Here is a 17,237-nt window from a genome sequence, read left to right on the forward strand (position 1 = left end):
CAAGAATAAATAAAATAAAAAAGTTTAACTTTGACACCCTGTATTTAGGTTATTATCAACTTTCGTACTAAGGTAAGTTAGCTTAAATCGACCTATTTTAAGATCAGGAATCTGAGGTTAAGCTATGGCCCATGTTCTCAGCGGACAGGACACTTGAAAAATAAGAAGAAGAAGAAGAAGAAGATGTCATCACTGGTGGACGCATTGATCGAAGAGTTTTGTATAAAAAAAAAACAAACACAACAAAACTGTTTTAATTATTAACTATAAATAAAAAAAAATAAAAAATCTTACATTTAAATTTACTTAACTTATTAAAATGTTTAAATTAGAACTAAAATAAAATGAGCTATTAGTTATGGTAGGGGAGCCCAAGCGGGAATTTTTGCAGTTACTCGAGCGAGTCAGATTATCATATGGGGAGAAACCTGGTACCCTGCAGATGTACCTCTACCATATATGTTGGCTCTTAACACAGGGAAGTTCGAAGGGGGGCCCGAAAAAAAATCTATCCTTAAAATACTCGAAATTGTCAGGTAAATAAATACTCGAAGACATGGTAACTTAACTACATGCAAAAGAGTGTATATTTCAGAAATCTGACGATTTGAGCGGGGTAGGAAATGGGTGAATCAAAAAGTTTAAAAAAAAATCGAATATTTCGCAAAATGAACATCAGATCGAAAAACTGCAAAATACACTTTCAAAATGTTTTTGAAAAATCTATCGAATGGTACTAAACACGACCCCCCACGGAGGTGGGGTGGGGGGTTACTTTAAAATCTTAAATGGGACCCAAATTTTTATTGCAGATTTGGATTCTTTACGTAAAAATAAGCCACTTTTATTCGAGATATTTTTTCGAATTATGGATAGATGGCGCTATAATTGGAAAAAACGATTGTTAGAAATGGAAAGTTAAATTAAAAAATGGAAAGCGCCCCCTAAAATTACGAAAATTTTACTTAACTTTTTTTGATTTTAGGACCTAATAATCACAACCTAATTGGTTCCCATAACGTTTGAGTGACTGCAAATTTAGCGTACTTTGCTCCCCTACCATAACGATATAGTGAAGTTTTGTGGAATATTTAAAAACAAAATATTCCAAGAAAATGTTTTTTTCACAGCGCCCACACCTTCACATAATCAATTTTTAAATGAGATTCATCGGTTTCCATTTTCCAAGTTGGCAACCATTCATTTCGTGCATTCCAAAATGTAGCTGGAGCATATGGTGATGTATTGGTCCAAGGTTTCTTTCCTGGAGTGTTGACAGCGTTGTCGGGAAAATAACTGAGACCACCCACAGCCACATTTATCAGAAGATGAAATTCTTGATCAAAAGGAGCCATTTTTGTACCATTTTTCCATGGGTTTTGAAGACCTGTTGAAGTTAAATCTGCTAACTGCCAAAATCCTCCTGAAGGTGGAACAATTGTACCGACTTCTTTATCGTCAACTAAAATTAAAAAAATCACTTTAAATCAACAAATATTTCAAGTACTTATTGTTTTCACCCAATTTTGAAAAAATGTGAAAACTTTAAATTATCCACGTCCGTCCCGTCTGTCTGTCTGTCTGTGATCACAACTTCTCCGTCAATATACCAGCTAGAATGACAAATGAGGTGACAAATGAAAGCTTATAATCCAAGGATGGTACTTAAGGTGAGAAATTTTACCTAGGTTGTCTGACCGTCGGTCTGTCCGACCGCACGTCTATTACGCCAGATCATCCATTTCATAAGTCCATATTTGGAATAGTTTCATATTTTTTGCTAATTTTTTGCTAATTTATTACCACAAAAACAAATTTTTTGCTCCACCCCTAACCGAGAAACAATGGTTGATGTAGCGTAATATTACGTCACATCAACGATAGCCATATCTCGCGAACCTAAAGAGCTAGAAAATCGTACTACGCGGCATATTTTTTTGCTAATTTATTGCTGTCGATCTGCATATGCAACATACCCCAACACCACCCCTGCTTCCCTTACAGCTAAACAACACCCCCAAAAAACAAAGAAAAATCTTGAAAAATGATTTTTGTGATATAGTTGACGGTTGATATTTAATTGCTAATTTTTTGCTGCCATTAGCCGCAAAAAACAATTTTTTTGCTCCACCCCTAACCGAGAAACAATGGTTGATGTAGCGTAATATTACGTCACATCAACGATAGCCATATCTCGCGAACCTAAAGAGCTCGAAAATCGTACGACGCGGCATATTTTTTTGCTAATTTATTGCTGTCGATCTGAATATGCAACATACCCCAAAACCACCCCTGCTTCCCTTACAGCTAAACAACACCCCCAAAAAACAACGAAAAATCTTGAAAAATGATTTTTGTGATATAGTTGACTGTTGATATTTAATTGCTAATTTTTTGCTGTCATTAGCCGTAAAAAACAAATTTTTTGCTCCACCCCTAACTGAGAAACAATGGTTGATGTAGCTTAATATTATGTCACATCATTGATAGCCATATCTCGCGAACCTAAAGAGCTAGAAAATCGTACGACGCGGCATATTTTTTTGCTAATTTATTGCTGTCGATCTGAATATGCAACATACCCCAAAACGTATTTCCCAAATTATTTCCCATTTAGAATAGTTGATTATAATAATTAACTTACGTATAAAAATTATTTTAACAATATTTTGTACGTGTTATGTCAACTGAATACATATATTTATTTTGCTAACCTAAATATATACTTTTATATATACATTGATTTATTACAATTAAGTTTAAAACATCTGAATAGTTCTGCTTCCCTTCCTTTAACAAATATTTTATATCAAACAAACACTAAACATATCAAAATATCTTGTACCAAAATATACAGTCACTGCGCACGCTAAATAATGACGTCACTGGCTATCTGAATAGTTCTGCTTCCGTTCCTTTAACAAATATTTTTCTATCAAACAAACACTAAACATATCAAAATATCTTGTACCAAAATATACAGTCACTGCGCACGCTAAATAATGACGTCACTGGCTTGATGAAGTTTAATTCGCGTGTATTTTTTTCATACCTAACTTTTTTTATTGGCGTACACGTTAGCGTGTACCTAGACACAGCGAAATATAACCATAATAATAACTAATGTAAAACTATGTGACGTCACGGGTCGTTTGAACTATTTTATACCGAAGAAGACTTTAAATATGTATTTCTAAGTTATTACGAGTTTTTGAAACGTGAAATTTTGGAAATCTCATTTTTAAACAAAACTCAACATTATTATGTAATAAAAAAAATTGTGCAAGTTCCCTATTGTTCGAAAAAATTTTATAACAGATTTCGAAAGCTTGTTGCTTGGAAACAGACCGACGCTGTAGGCGGAGGTCTGTTGCCTGTAAGCAACAAACTTGAGAAAGTTGTTAAAAATTTTTTGAGCATTTATCAATGTTCGAGGGTTATTCGGATAAAAAATTTTTTGCTGGTTATGAAAAAAAAATTAAAATCGACGCCAATTCTTCCACCGTCCGATTTCCATCTAATTCATATTTTCTATCATTGCAAAAGTCCATAAACGCTTTCCATACAAATTTTTTACTGTAAACAGTATTCTTTGGTATATTTTTGATTCGATAATTTCATTAATATTCTCATCAGTATTACAACCAAACCGTGACATTTTGAAATATTGAATATTTGAAATGTCAAAATCGAAATGAAACGAAATGTAGGTATCCATAGCTACATGATTGAGTGAAAACAGCCCATGGGATCTGTTTTCAGTATAATGTTGGTTTTATTGGTTGTATTCAATCAGATGACCACAAATTAATTGATTTCATTGGATTTCTAATTGAGCAAAAAATTTTCGTTTAAACAATATTTTCGTCTCTTTTTTTTTATCTCGAAACCATTTGATCAATCGATATAAATTTTGCAAATCCAATATTATTCTCTATACAAAAATCTTTACGATAAAAAAATCTGGAAAAATTCATGGTAATTTATAGTCAATGGAGGCACCTTCATGAATTTTTTCAGATTTTTTGGTGCACTGCAACGTCCCCTAAAAAATAATCTCGAAAAATCGAAAATTGAAAGTTGTCATAAGAGTGAATAACATATTTTACGGAGTTTCACAGATAGAATCTCATTTTTTCGAGGTAACCTATCGATGTAGGGGTTAGGAAGACCAAATTTTTAAATTTGGGAAATAACGTTCATCCTAATACATATATTTTTAATTAAAGGTTTTAAATAACTATAAAATTTATTTTTTACATTTAACATACATAAGCAATCTTGGAACAATAGAGGTGGTATTTTTGACATTTTTTGATTTTGCTAATAAATCATCAACCATCATCCATCCAGAATTTCCCCGACGATATGCATATAGAATGTAATGTCCACAGCTTTGTAAAGGATCAGAACATTTAGTGCCCGGTAAACCCCGGTACGATATTGCTCCTACCAAATACAATTCTTCTCCCTCGCAATTTTTTAGCTGAAGTTTGCGGTGTAATTGATTAAGTTTAATCAGTGTATTTGTTTCGAAATCATTATACATCGCAAAAAGGAATATGTCACCTGAAATAATTTTAATTATTGTAATTAAAAAACTGCTATCAATAAATTGACAATATGCTTCCTCTCGTGAGGTTACATTCGCATTTAATATTTTAATTTATTCGATTTTATTTTAATTCGATTTCATTGTTCTTTAGGGTATTGCGAACCCGAAAATACTAGTGTACAAGGAAAATTCGAAAAGTTCTTTTTTTAAATCTAAAAATACAATCCGATTTTTTCAATTTCATTTTTCAAATTTGCCGGGCATTTTCGCCAGACCTCAATTTTTCAACCATGCAAAGTTATTTCACGTAATGCAGTACGAAAGTACAAGCGAAAAAGCATAATTTGAGCATATGGATGTCTTTAGGAGCTCCGAAAGCAAAGAGGTCCACCAGATGGTGCTGAGGTGCCCTTATTATACGTTTCCCCCTTGAACATGGTGTATTTAAACTGCAGCTCTGAGAGTTATCCACCCAACCATACTTAACGACGTCATGTGTGTCAAACCAGGTCTCGTCTAGATATATTATTAATCTGTTAAACTGTCGATATTCTTTGATTTTGCGTAAATATTCCTGCCTAAGTTGGACTATTCGCTGCCACTCCATTATTACCATTCTGTCATTTATTTTCTTATATCTAAACCCACAGTCTATCAAAATGTTTCGCAATGTTGCTAAACATTTGTAAGAATAACTAGGATATTCTATTAGTGCATATTGGATCATATGTAATGTAGGCACCTTGTTTTCCTTGTAGAAATTATACACAGTCTTTCGAATATTTTTATCGACATCGTCTATTTTTCTGAATTTTTGATTCGTTCGTATTCGTTTTAAACCGTGATTTATAACGTTTCCTTCCCTTATACGATAAATTGTCGATGCTGATAGTTTGGTAAGTTCACTTATTTTATTTAGAATAGTTCTATCGGAGTTTTGATCATTTTCTTTTTTTAAGCACTCGTATATGTTGAAAACAACGTTGACACTGCACATGTAGGTCTTTGTTTTTAAACTCTAAACTGCTTTCAACACAACTCGATTCTGGGTTAATATTTTTCTCATTTTCAAATGGTCGCCAAGAGGCCATATTTATATTGTAAAATATGTACTAAACAAATATCGTTAATTGAATATCCGAAGTCAATCTGCGCAAATATTTAGCTGTAACAGCACTGGTATGACTCAAGACTTCTTAAACAGCGTTTCTTATCTCTACATGACATGTAATACACACCCATCGACAAATCGACAGTCCGAGCGATAACAAATTTCCAAGCAGCATGTAACTATTAAATGTAAATTAGCAAATGTAAATTATTGATGATTTTAAATAACATCAATGTCCAATAAATATTTGATGGGATGTATGTACTACGTTAATTGTCTGTTTCTTCCATATCTCTTCTACGAAGTACGGGGGTGAAAACTTTAAAACACTTTTAGACTAATTATGGGATTGAATTACACATAAATAAACATTATGTACATTAGTACATGGATATACTTATACATCGTTAAGCATTGTAAACATAAAATAGCGGCGCGGCATTTGATGCAGTTATTAAAGAAACTTCTAAGAATCACTTTCAAGAAAAATAAATAATTATTTGATAGCTGATTCATTTTAGTCCGGGGGACAATGAAAGAGTTTTCATACACTTATAAAAAAAGTATAGCTATCCGATCTTAGAAAAAGCGTCCTTGAACGAAGAAAGGCTGTTTTCTACAGCAAAGAGTAAAATAAACTATAGCCAAGAACTTATTCTTCATAAGAATGTATTGAAAAAAAATTCTTGGTTGTAATTTATTTTACTCTTGGCTCTAGAAAACAGCCTTTCTTCGTTCAACAACGCTTTATCTAAGATCGGTAACTACTTTTTTTATGAGTGTAGCCGGAGTGGTATCGAAATGACTTATATTTGATATGGTAAAATACTAGTCCTGTCGCCAGGGGGGGTACAACGGCCTTCTTAATTCAGATGGACTTACCCAAGTTTTTTTTATGTATTTTGACCCGTAGAACACGAATTTTTTGGGTAACAGTTGATCCGGATGTCGATAAGATTGTTATAAACGAAGATGTTGAGGAATTACATAACAGCGATTTCTCGCAAAACAAAACATTTTTTTGTATTTTTTGGGTCATTCTAACCAAAAAATGTTTCTACAAGTTTTTTCGTAGGATGCATAGTTTTCGAGATAAACGCGGTTGAACTTTCAAAAAATTGAAAAATTACAATTTTTGAACCCGAATAACGTTTGAATAAAAAATAAAATAGCAATTCTGCTTACCGCCTTTAAAAGTTTAAGTCAAATTATATCTGTTTTGAATATTTGCATTGCTACAAATTTATTTTTTGATTGTTAAAAAAAGCTATAAACACATAGTGTTTCCCGTGCCTAATACATGCGTTTTAATGCATGCTACTTAGAAATAGCCCCGCTTGTACTTTTACCTCCTCTACGTACTCGTTCGATTTTAAATGAGAAATCATTGAAACATCACTCAAGCACTAGGTGTTTATAGCTTTGTTTTAACAATAAAATAATACATTTTTAGCAATACAAATAATTAAAACCGATATAATTTGACTTGAACTTTCAAATGCGGTAAGCAGAATTGCTATTTTATTTTTTAATCAAAAGTTTTTCAGGTTCAAAAATTCCAATTTTTCGTTTTTTTGAAAGTTCAACCGCGTATATCTCGAAAACTATGCATCCTACGAAAAAATTTGTAGGAACATTTTTTGGTTAGAATGGCCCAAAAAATACAAAAAAATGTTTTGTTTTGCGAGAAATCGCTGTTATGTGACTCCTCAACTTCTTGGTTTATAACAATCTTATCGACATCCGGATCAACTGTTACCCAAAAAATTCGTGTTCTACAGGTCAAAATATATAAAAAAAACTTGGGTAAGTCCATCTGAATACAGGAGGCCGTTGTACCCCCCCTGGCGACAGGACTATACCATTGATATGGTAAAATGAAAAATTCATATTTTTGCACGTTTAACAAAATAAAAAGAGAAGAGGATCATTAAAATCCATCGAGCAGTTTTCGAGATATAACAGAAAATGTAATAAACAAAAAATGAAACACTTTTTTTGACATACCGAAAAAATGCGATGGATAACTCAATTTTTATAATACGTACATGTGCATAAGTATCATTAAAAAACATTTAAAATAAGCTATGGATCGATAGAACTTATCATAGAAAAAAATTTTTAATTGAACATCAACTGTCAACCACATCATGAGAATCATTTTTTAGGATTTTTCGTTGTTTTTTGGGGGTGTTGTTTAGCTGTAAGGGAAGCAGGGGTGGTTTTGAAGTATGTTGCATATGCAGATCAACAGCAAAAAATTAGCAATTAAATATCAACCGTCAACTATATCACAAAAATCATTTTTCAAGATTTTTCGTTGTTTTTTGGGGGTGTTGTTTAGCTGTAAGGGAAGCAGGGGTGGTTTTAGGGTATGTTGCATATGCAGATCGACAGCAATAGATTAGCAAAAAAATATGCCGCGTAGTACGATTTTCTAGCTCTTTAGGTTCGCGAGATATGGCTATCGTTGATGTGACGTAATATTAAGCTACATCAACCATTGTTTCTCAGTTAGGGGTGGAGCAAAAAAATTGTTTTTTGCGGCTAATGACAGCAAAAAATTAGCAATTAAATATCATCCGTCAACTTTATCACAAAAATCATTTTTCAAGATTTTTCGTTGTTTTTTGGGGTGTTGTTTAGCTGTAAGGGAAGCAGGGGTGGTTTTGGGGTATGTTGCATATGCAGATCGACAGCAATAAATTAGCAAAAAAATATGCCGCGTCGTACGATTTTCTAGCTCTTTAGGTTCGCGAGATATGGCTATCGATGAGGTGACATAATATTAAGCTACATCAACCATTGTTTGTCAGTTAGGGGTGGAGCAAAAAAATTGTTTTTTACGGCTAATGACAGCAAAAAATTAGCAATTAAATCTCAACCGTCAACTATATCACAAAAATCATTTTTCAAGATTTTTCGTTGTTTTTTGGGGGTGTTGTTTAGCTGTAAGGGAAGCAGGGGTGGTTTTGGTGTATGTTGCATATTCAGATCGACAGCAATAAATTAGCAAAAAAATATGCCGCGTCGTACGATTTTCTAGCTCTTTAGGTTCGCGAGATATGGCTATCGATGATGTGACATAATATTAAGCTACATCAACCATTGTTTGTCAGTTAGGGGTGGAGCAAAAAAATTGTTTTTTACGGCTAATGACAGTAAAAAATTAGCAATTAAATCTCAACCGTCAACTATATCACAAAAATCATTTTTCAAGATTTTTCGTTGTTTTTTGGGGGTGTTGTTTAGCTGTAAGGGAAGCAGGGGTGGTTTTGGGGTATGTTGCATATTCAGATAGCAATAGATTAGCAAAAAAATATGCCGTGTCGTACGATTTTCTAGCTATTTAGGTTCGCGAGATATGGCTATCGATGATGTGACATAATATTAAGCTACATCAACCATTGTTTCTCAGTTAGGGGTGGAGCAAAAAAATTGTTTTTTACGGCTAATGACAGCAAAAAATAAGCAATTAAATATCAATCGTCAACTATATCACAAAAATCATTTTTCAAGATTTTTCGTTGTTTTTTGGGGGTGTTGTTTAGCTGTAAGGGAAGCAGGGGTGGTTTTGGGGTATGTTGCATATTCAGATCGACAGCAATAAATTAGCAAAAAAATATGCCGCGTCGTACGATTTTCTAGCTCTTTAGGTTCGCGAGATATGGCTATCGTTGATGTGACGTAATATTACGCTACATCAACCATTGTTTCTCGGTTAGGGGTGGAGCAAAAAAATTGTTTTTTGCGGCTAATGACAGCAAAAAATTAGCAATTAAATATCAACCGTCAACTATATCACAAAAATCATTTTTCAAGATTTTTCGTTGTTTTTTGGGGGTGTTGTTTAGCTGTAAGGGAAGCAGGGGTGGTGTTGGGGTATGTTGCATATGCAGATCGACAGCAATAAATTAGCAAAAAAATATGCCGCGTAGTACGATTTTCTAGCTCTTTAGGTTCGCGAGATATGGCTATCGTTGATGTGACGTAATATTACGCTACATCAACCATTGTTTCTCGGTTAGGGGTGGAGCAAAAAATTTGTTTTTGTGGTAATAAATTAGCAAAAAATTAGCAAAAAAATATGAAACTATTCCAAATATGGACTTATGAAATGGATAATCTGGCGTAATAGACGTTCCGACCGCGACTATAACTCATCCGTCCTTATACCAGCTAGAATGACAAATAAGGTGTCAAATGACAGCTTATAATCCAGGGATGGTACTAAAGGTGAGAAATTTTATCTAGGGTGTCTGTTCGTCTGTCTATCCGACCGCGAATATAACTCCTACGTCATTGTACCAGGTAGAATGACAAATTAGATGTCAAATGAAAGCTTATAATCCAAGGATAGTAATAAAGGTGAGAAATTTTAACTAGGCTGTCTGGCCGTCGGTCTATCTGATCGCGAATATAACTCCTTCGTCCTTTATACTAGGTAGAATAACAAATGAGGTGTCAAATGAAAGCTTATAATCCAAGGATGCTACTATAGGTGAGAAATTTGATCTAGGCTGTCTGTCTGTCTGTGTGTCCGACCGCTAATATAACTCCTACGTCATTGTATCAGGTAGAATGACAAATGAGGTGTCAAATGAAAGCTTATAATCCAAGGATGGTAATAAAAATGATAAATTTGACCTAGGCTGTCTGTGCCTCTATCCGTCCGACTGAGAATATAACTCCTCCGTCATTTTACCAGGTAGAATGACAAATGAGGTGTCAAATGAAAGCTTATAATCCAAGGATGGTAATAAAGGTAAAACATTTTACCTAGGCTGTCTGTCCGTCTGTCCGTCAGACCGTGAATATAATTCCTTAGTCCTTTTACCAGGTAGAATGACAAATGAGATATCAAATGAAAGCTTATAATCCAAGGATGGTACTAAAGGTGAGAAATTTGACTTAGGCTGTCTGTCCCTCTGTCCGTCCGACTGCGAATATAAGTCCTCCGCTATAACAGGCAGAATGACATAAAAGTTGAGAAACTTGACGTAGGAATTCCGGTTTTAGAAATGCGACCAGAAGTACTGTTTTAAAGTCACCGGAATAATACAAGTGATATATTATTCGACGCGACTTCGCAAGAAGAAAACAAATATATACTTCCGGTTTCATGACTGTCTTCTTCGTTATTAATACAGATAGAATGACAGATGAGGTGTCGAATAAAAGCTTATAACCCAAGGATGGTATTAAAGATGAGAAATTTGACATCTGACTTCCGGTTTTAGAGTTGCAACCCTATGAACTGTTTTAAAGTCACCGAAATAATATAAGCGATATATCATTCGACGTGCCTTAGCAAGATGAGAACAAATGTAAAATTTTGGTTTTTATATCATTTCCGGTTAAAAAGTTCTAACTAGAAGTGCATAAATAAATATTACATGTACCTAACACATCAATCGAAGCGTATTGAAAAGTTGAGTTTGAATCTTTAGTTTCGGTTTTGAAGTCATTTTTGTTTAAACAAAGATGACCCAAAGTTTAGTAAAAATGACTCAAAATTAGTAAAATTGTTTATCAATCGGCGCACAGTTACACGAAGCGTTCAAATATCGACTTCCAGTTCTACTTTCGATTACTTTCGGTGAAAACCTAGGACTTACGAAGTCCAATTACTTGTTTTTATGGGAGATAAAAACGATAAGTAGGTACAATAACGAAAAGTAAGATCATTGCATTATTCTTCTTCAGGTGGCACTCCTAGCGGAGATTAGAAATCATCATGGGCACTGCGACTTTGTTAGCAGCGCGCCTAAAAAGTCCAATCGAACTACATCCGAACCATTCACGTAGATTGCGAAGCCACGATATTTTTCTTTTTACCACACTTCTTTTGCCCATAATTTTGCCCTGCATGATATTTCTTAAAAGCTCGTACTTTTCACCCCTCATAATGTGCCCCAAGTACTCCATCTTTCTAGTTATTATCTCATTTATAATCTCGCATCTTTTGTCTAAAGTTTTCAGTACTTCCCAGCAAACAGGTTTGAGCACAGTTACGTGATGATTACGTTAAATTTACGGCAAATTTCAACGGATATGCAACTCGGTGATTTATGACGAGAAAAAAACGTATTTCAGTGCCAAATCATTCACCTATATATTAGGGCTTCCTTTATACATGTTTGACATTAGAATAATATAAAATCATAATGACGAATATAGTACATGTTTTTTATAATAGGTGTGAATCTCGGTTACATCGCAAAGGTACGTTTATTTCACGTAATAATCACGAAACAGAAATAACTTCCTTTGGTTAAATTTTGAGAAATATTTTGGAAAACAAAATTTTACAACGCTGTTGGTTAAATACGTATCGCTTGAATTTGACTCACTGTATTTTATGGACGTCGAAAAATTAGATGTATTTCACGTAAACGTAATGTAAATAATACCAATATTAAAACAAAAAGTTTATGATTTCGCTGTTAAAATCATTTAGCATAACTGTTTCAATCCAACCATGATTTGAAGCTATTTTTGCTACTTTTTTCTTTAAAAATATCACAGGAGCTAAAATGATGTTGAGTCTAATTTTCAAATCGCGCGCGGTGATGACGCAAGCCTTTCTCATCCTTTAAATACTATCACGTGACCACGGTACGTGACTAACATACTTGATTCGAAAACTAAATTAATCGATTTATCGAATAATAGATACGTTTCGATAGGATTATTTTTTTATATTATTCTGGTATTGAAATAGATTTTTAGTAAGACCAATTAGTTAATAGTAGAAGAAATTTAAAAACAAAAAGAAAATACGTAATACTAATTTAAAGTAAGTAGAATAGTTTAACTGTAATTTTAAAATAATCGCTTTTTATAATCGATGATCATAACCTCTAATATCAGCTTCTCACATTTCTCACAACAAAAAGTGAAACGTGAAACGTGAAGAGCTTTATTTCCCTCGTTTTATTTTAGGCGGGTTTATTTATAATAATGTCTTTCGTATTAACGTTTACCTCACTGCTCGAGGGTTGAAGTGCCGATGATGCAATTAGAAAAAAACAAGAAAGTGTCCTCCTCGAAATAAAAAGTGACCTGTTTTGTGTTGGCAATTTTTTTATGTGTCTTTAGGTCGGTATCATTTTTGGTTCATTATCTTGTATAATAATTATACAAGACAAATGTTTTAAAGTCTCTAAATTCTACTAAATAAATACATTGTTAATACTTTATATGCTTGTTTTATTTATATCATATGAGGATAATAATTACGTGATTCATAAGTTAATTAAGGTCGAATTATTTACGTGAACCGAGGACGTATCTTTCACGTGAATACTAATATATACATTCCCTAAAAGATACGTTATATAATCAACACGTATTTGCAACGTGAATTTCCCGAAACATTTTATTGCTATTTAAGGTAAATAACACGTCTATTGAAGACGAGTTATTCACGTAATTTAAAGACGTATTTTCAATGTGACATTCCAACCTTTTCACGTGAAATTCACGTAAGCAATTTACGTATATTTGTGACAAATGTGCCCAAAGTTCACGTAATTAACACGTCGGTCTGTTTGCTGGGTTGCGTGTTAGTGACGCGGTCCATCCATGATATTTTCAGAATGAGCCTATAGCACCACATCTCGAATGCTTCGATGTTTTTTATGGTCGACTGTTTTAGTGTCCAAGCCTCAACTCCATATAACAGGGTCGAAACGACATAACACCTCAGCATTCATTATTATTCGAACCCAGTGTTTCCCAACCTTTTTTGTTCCATGTCCCACTTTAGCCTTTCTAAAATTCTTATGACTACCCTACCCTATATAACATACATAATTTTAAATATTAAAGAATTGAATTGTTCACTTACGAAACATAAATGATTAGTTTTAGGAAGAAATCACTAGGGAATTTTTAACGAAACAGTAAATTTTCAAAACATATAATGAAAAACTGTAATTCAAATTCCAAATAATTTTAATAAAGATTTTTCTATATTAATTCATTATTTCAATTTAGTAGGATCCTTGTGCTTGATTCTTGCTACAGAAGATTTCATATTATCTTTGTTAGCTTCAGTATTCAGTCTCCACGTTGTGTTATATCAAGCCGATTCCTCTTTTTTTTACCAATAAATCATTTACATCACTAGATCCAAATTCAGCTCAATATGAAGATGGAAACGATAGCAATAATAATTTTCGTGCACATTCAGTTGAATTTGGGTATTTGATTTCTGTTTCATTACAAAACTACGCCATCGCTGTTTTTAAAATAAGTTTTAACTGACGCATCATTTGCAATTCTGCTAGTTCTTCTGGATAGGTTGAGTAGTAGTGCATGTTTGATATATCAGACAAATCCACTAACATTGGCTGCATCATCCATATTGGAAAACCAATTCGTTTTAAATCACAAAATATTTCATTTTAAATATTTAAATCAGCCGATAGATTATTCAGATGATTGACAATAACAAGTAAAGCGCTATCAGTTAGGTACTTCACATTTTTGGATCACAAGAGTTTTATTTGTTCCTTAAATAATTTATTTTATATATTTCTTACAAAAACATCGATTGTTATCAAAGATGTACTTCATTTAAAGTTTGTCGCTTAAAAAAGCACTAACAGTAATAACAGAGTGAGTGAGTTATAAATAACTCACAAAAACATCGATTGTTATCAAGGATGTACTTCATTTCAGGTTTATCGCTTAAAAAAGCACTAACAGTATCAATCAGTTCAATAAATCTTTTTAAAACATTTCCCATCAGATAGCCATCTTACTTCAGTATGAAGTAAAAGTCTCACGTGATCTTCATTTTGTTTTTTACTAAAGAGCTTGAAGAGGCGCTCACATTTGGCATTAAATTTAATCGCATTAGGTAACACACTTTATTATGAAATGTAATACTTCATTTAAAACAGGCGAGATGTTTTTAGCTACCAAGATTTTCGTAGGAATAACACATAAATTGTCGATTAGTTATTATTCGATGACTTATCGGTCGCCATTTTAAACATCGGTTTTGAAATATGATTACTTAGCAAAATCCAAAAAACATTGACGTATGACGTGTATCTAACACGTATATTTTAAGTTATCTGTATCTTAAAAAACATGAATTGAAGGCAAGGAAGGCTGGAAAACATATAAATCACGCTGATAAATATCTGAGCTGCTTTGTTGGATTATTTCTATGTACCTATTAGGTTTATCTCGCAAGAAATTCAAGAATTTGAAACTATGTATGAATTAAATGGGGTTATTTATAAATTACCATTTTGTAATAATTTTCGTTTCTGTTCTCGGGGTGTCTTTCACGTATTTGCAAATCATTTTGAAATATTTGACAGTTGTCATAACCTATTTCGTATGTACATGAAAGTATGCCATTCAGAAGAATCGTTAGCGATTACACATCGCTAAGTAATCGATTAGTCATCACAGTTTTCTGCTGAATGCAGCACATTGTTCGTGATGGGTGTCTGAACGACCACCCCATGAAACAACGCCTCCTTAAGCCCTACGCTTATGGACGTTGTATCTTTAAATAAAAGTATAGTGTAGATTCAGTGTTTTTCCTAAGTTAGAGAGTTGGCCCTTTTCCCGTTCCTTAAGGACCAACACGACATGGCGACCCTGCCAGGATACAATATGCAGTCACATTCCGCCTATTCGTCTAGGAACAATTCCAATGAAAGTTGATTCCGTGTACTCAAAATATGAGTAAAATGAATAATTAAAGACAGGTTATGTTTCATTTCGGTTTAGAGATGATCCACCATCCCCAAACGTTCGTTTCCCCACACGTCCGTTTCCGTATACGTCCATTTCCCCCATAAGCTGTCTTTAATTTTTCTATTTGCTTATGTTTTGAGTACAGGGAATCAACTTTCGTTGGAATTTTTCCTAGACGAATAGATGGAACGTGACTGCATATTATATAATCCCTATCGTCTCCTTTATTCGTCGTCTCCTTGCCTTATAAATTGTAAATGGCAGAGATTAAGGAAATAAAAATAACTCCGAAGAAAAAGAACACAAAAGGAATTCATATGATCCAGAAATAGAAAAATATAATATTGACAGCTTACAACATGAAAGTACACAATATCTGTACCGTAACAGACTTGAACAGAAACTAAATCAAGAACAAAGAACAACCGAAGAAGAATATAATCACATAAAAACATGCATAAAACAAGCAGCACAAGAAGCACTAGGAAACTTAGAAAACGGAAACAAACCAGAATGGTGGGATAAAGATATCGAGAAGAAAATTCAGAAGAAAAAACAACTTCACCTACAACGTCTACAAAATCAGGAAAACATTGAGATTCAACAACAAAACAGGGACCTAAATAGAGAAGTAAAAAGAGAAGAGATTAAAAGAAAAAAACGCAACCTGGATCAAAAAATGTGAATATATAGATCAACAATTAGGAGGAACTAGGAGTTCAGAAGCATGGAAGATGATAAAGAATGTCAGAACATCAGAAAAAGGTGGGCACACAATTAAGAGTATATCTGATGCAGAGTGGGAACAACATTCTATGGAATTATTAGTAGAAAAACGACCACAATACATAACAAGAATACAAGAAAAAGAGAATGATATACAGAGAAAACACGAAATAGAACTAGATAAAAGCAAAGTGGAAGAAGCTATTAAAACTATGAAATCCCGGAAAGCACCCGGGGCTGGAGGAATTAATCCTGAATTAATAAAAGATGAACCACCCAAACTATGGGATATGCTTAAAAAACTTTTCGAAAGATGTCTAAAGGGAGAAGAAGTACCAGATGAATGGTTAACATCACATATTACTCCCATACACAAGAAGGGACCTAAAAATAACCCCAAAAACTATGGGGGAATCGCAGTCATCAGCACCATTGGAAGATTATACTCCAGGATATTAAGAAATGAAATAGAACGAGAAATTCAAAGTAAGCAAGCTGAAGAACATGCTGGTTTTCGTGCGGGACGTTCAACGGTAGACAATCTCTTCGCTTTAAAAATAGCACTAGAAAAAACAATACAAAGAAATCAGGAACCCCACATCTCCCTTATAGACCTAGAAAAAGCCTGTTATAGTGTCCCCATAATAGAACTATGGAAGTCAATGAAAGACGTCGGTATCGATGGAAAACTCATACAAGCAACTAAAATGTTATATGAGACCACTAACACCAGAATCAAAAACGGCAAAAATTTCACTGAGGCATTTAATACTTCAAAAGGCCTCCGACAAGGATGTTGTGTATCTCCCACTCTCTTTAAAATATATCTTGACCAATCCTTACAGAGGTAGACAAAAGCAGTAAAACCGATGGGACTGAAAGTGGGAGACGGCTCCCTATTTACATTATACTTTGCGGACGACCAAGTTGTTATAGCCCAAGATCAAGATGACTTAAGCGATATGATACGGAAGCTAAATGAACATTACCAACAGGCAGGATTAGTAATAAATATGGACAAGTCAGAATACTTCATAGTGGAAAACGAAGATATTGAAAACCTACCATTGGAACAAGGACATATTGTTGGTGTAAAACAATGCAAACATTTGGGAGCTA

At 33.7% G+C, this 17,237-nt stretch overlaps 1 protein-coding gene across 2 annotated transcripts in view; it reads right to left on the bottom strand.

Annotated features, from left to right (window-relative positions):
- Window positions 1–238: 238 nt before the first annotated feature.
- The window catches only part of LOC126890613 (beta-1,3-glucan-binding protein-like), a 68,995-nt gene continuing 51,996 nt past the window's right edge, over window positions 239–17,237 (bottom strand). For both annotated transcript variants that reach the window (XM_050659695.1, XM_050659696.1), the window contains exon 6: window positions 239–1,462. In XM_050659695.1, the coding sequence (XP_050515652.1) occupies window positions 1,125–1,462 (338 nt within the window). In that variant the 3' untranslated portion in view covers window positions 239–1,124. The remainder of the gene's footprint in view (window positions 1,463–17,237) is intronic.

The sequence above is a fragment of the Diabrotica virgifera genome, chromosome 8 (genome assembly GCF_917563875.1).
Source record: "Diabrotica virgifera virgifera chromosome 8, PGI_DIABVI_V3a".
In the NCBI taxonomy this organism is placed as follows: Eukaryota; Metazoa; Arthropoda; class Insecta; order Coleoptera; family Chrysomelidae; genus Diabrotica; species Diabrotica virgifera.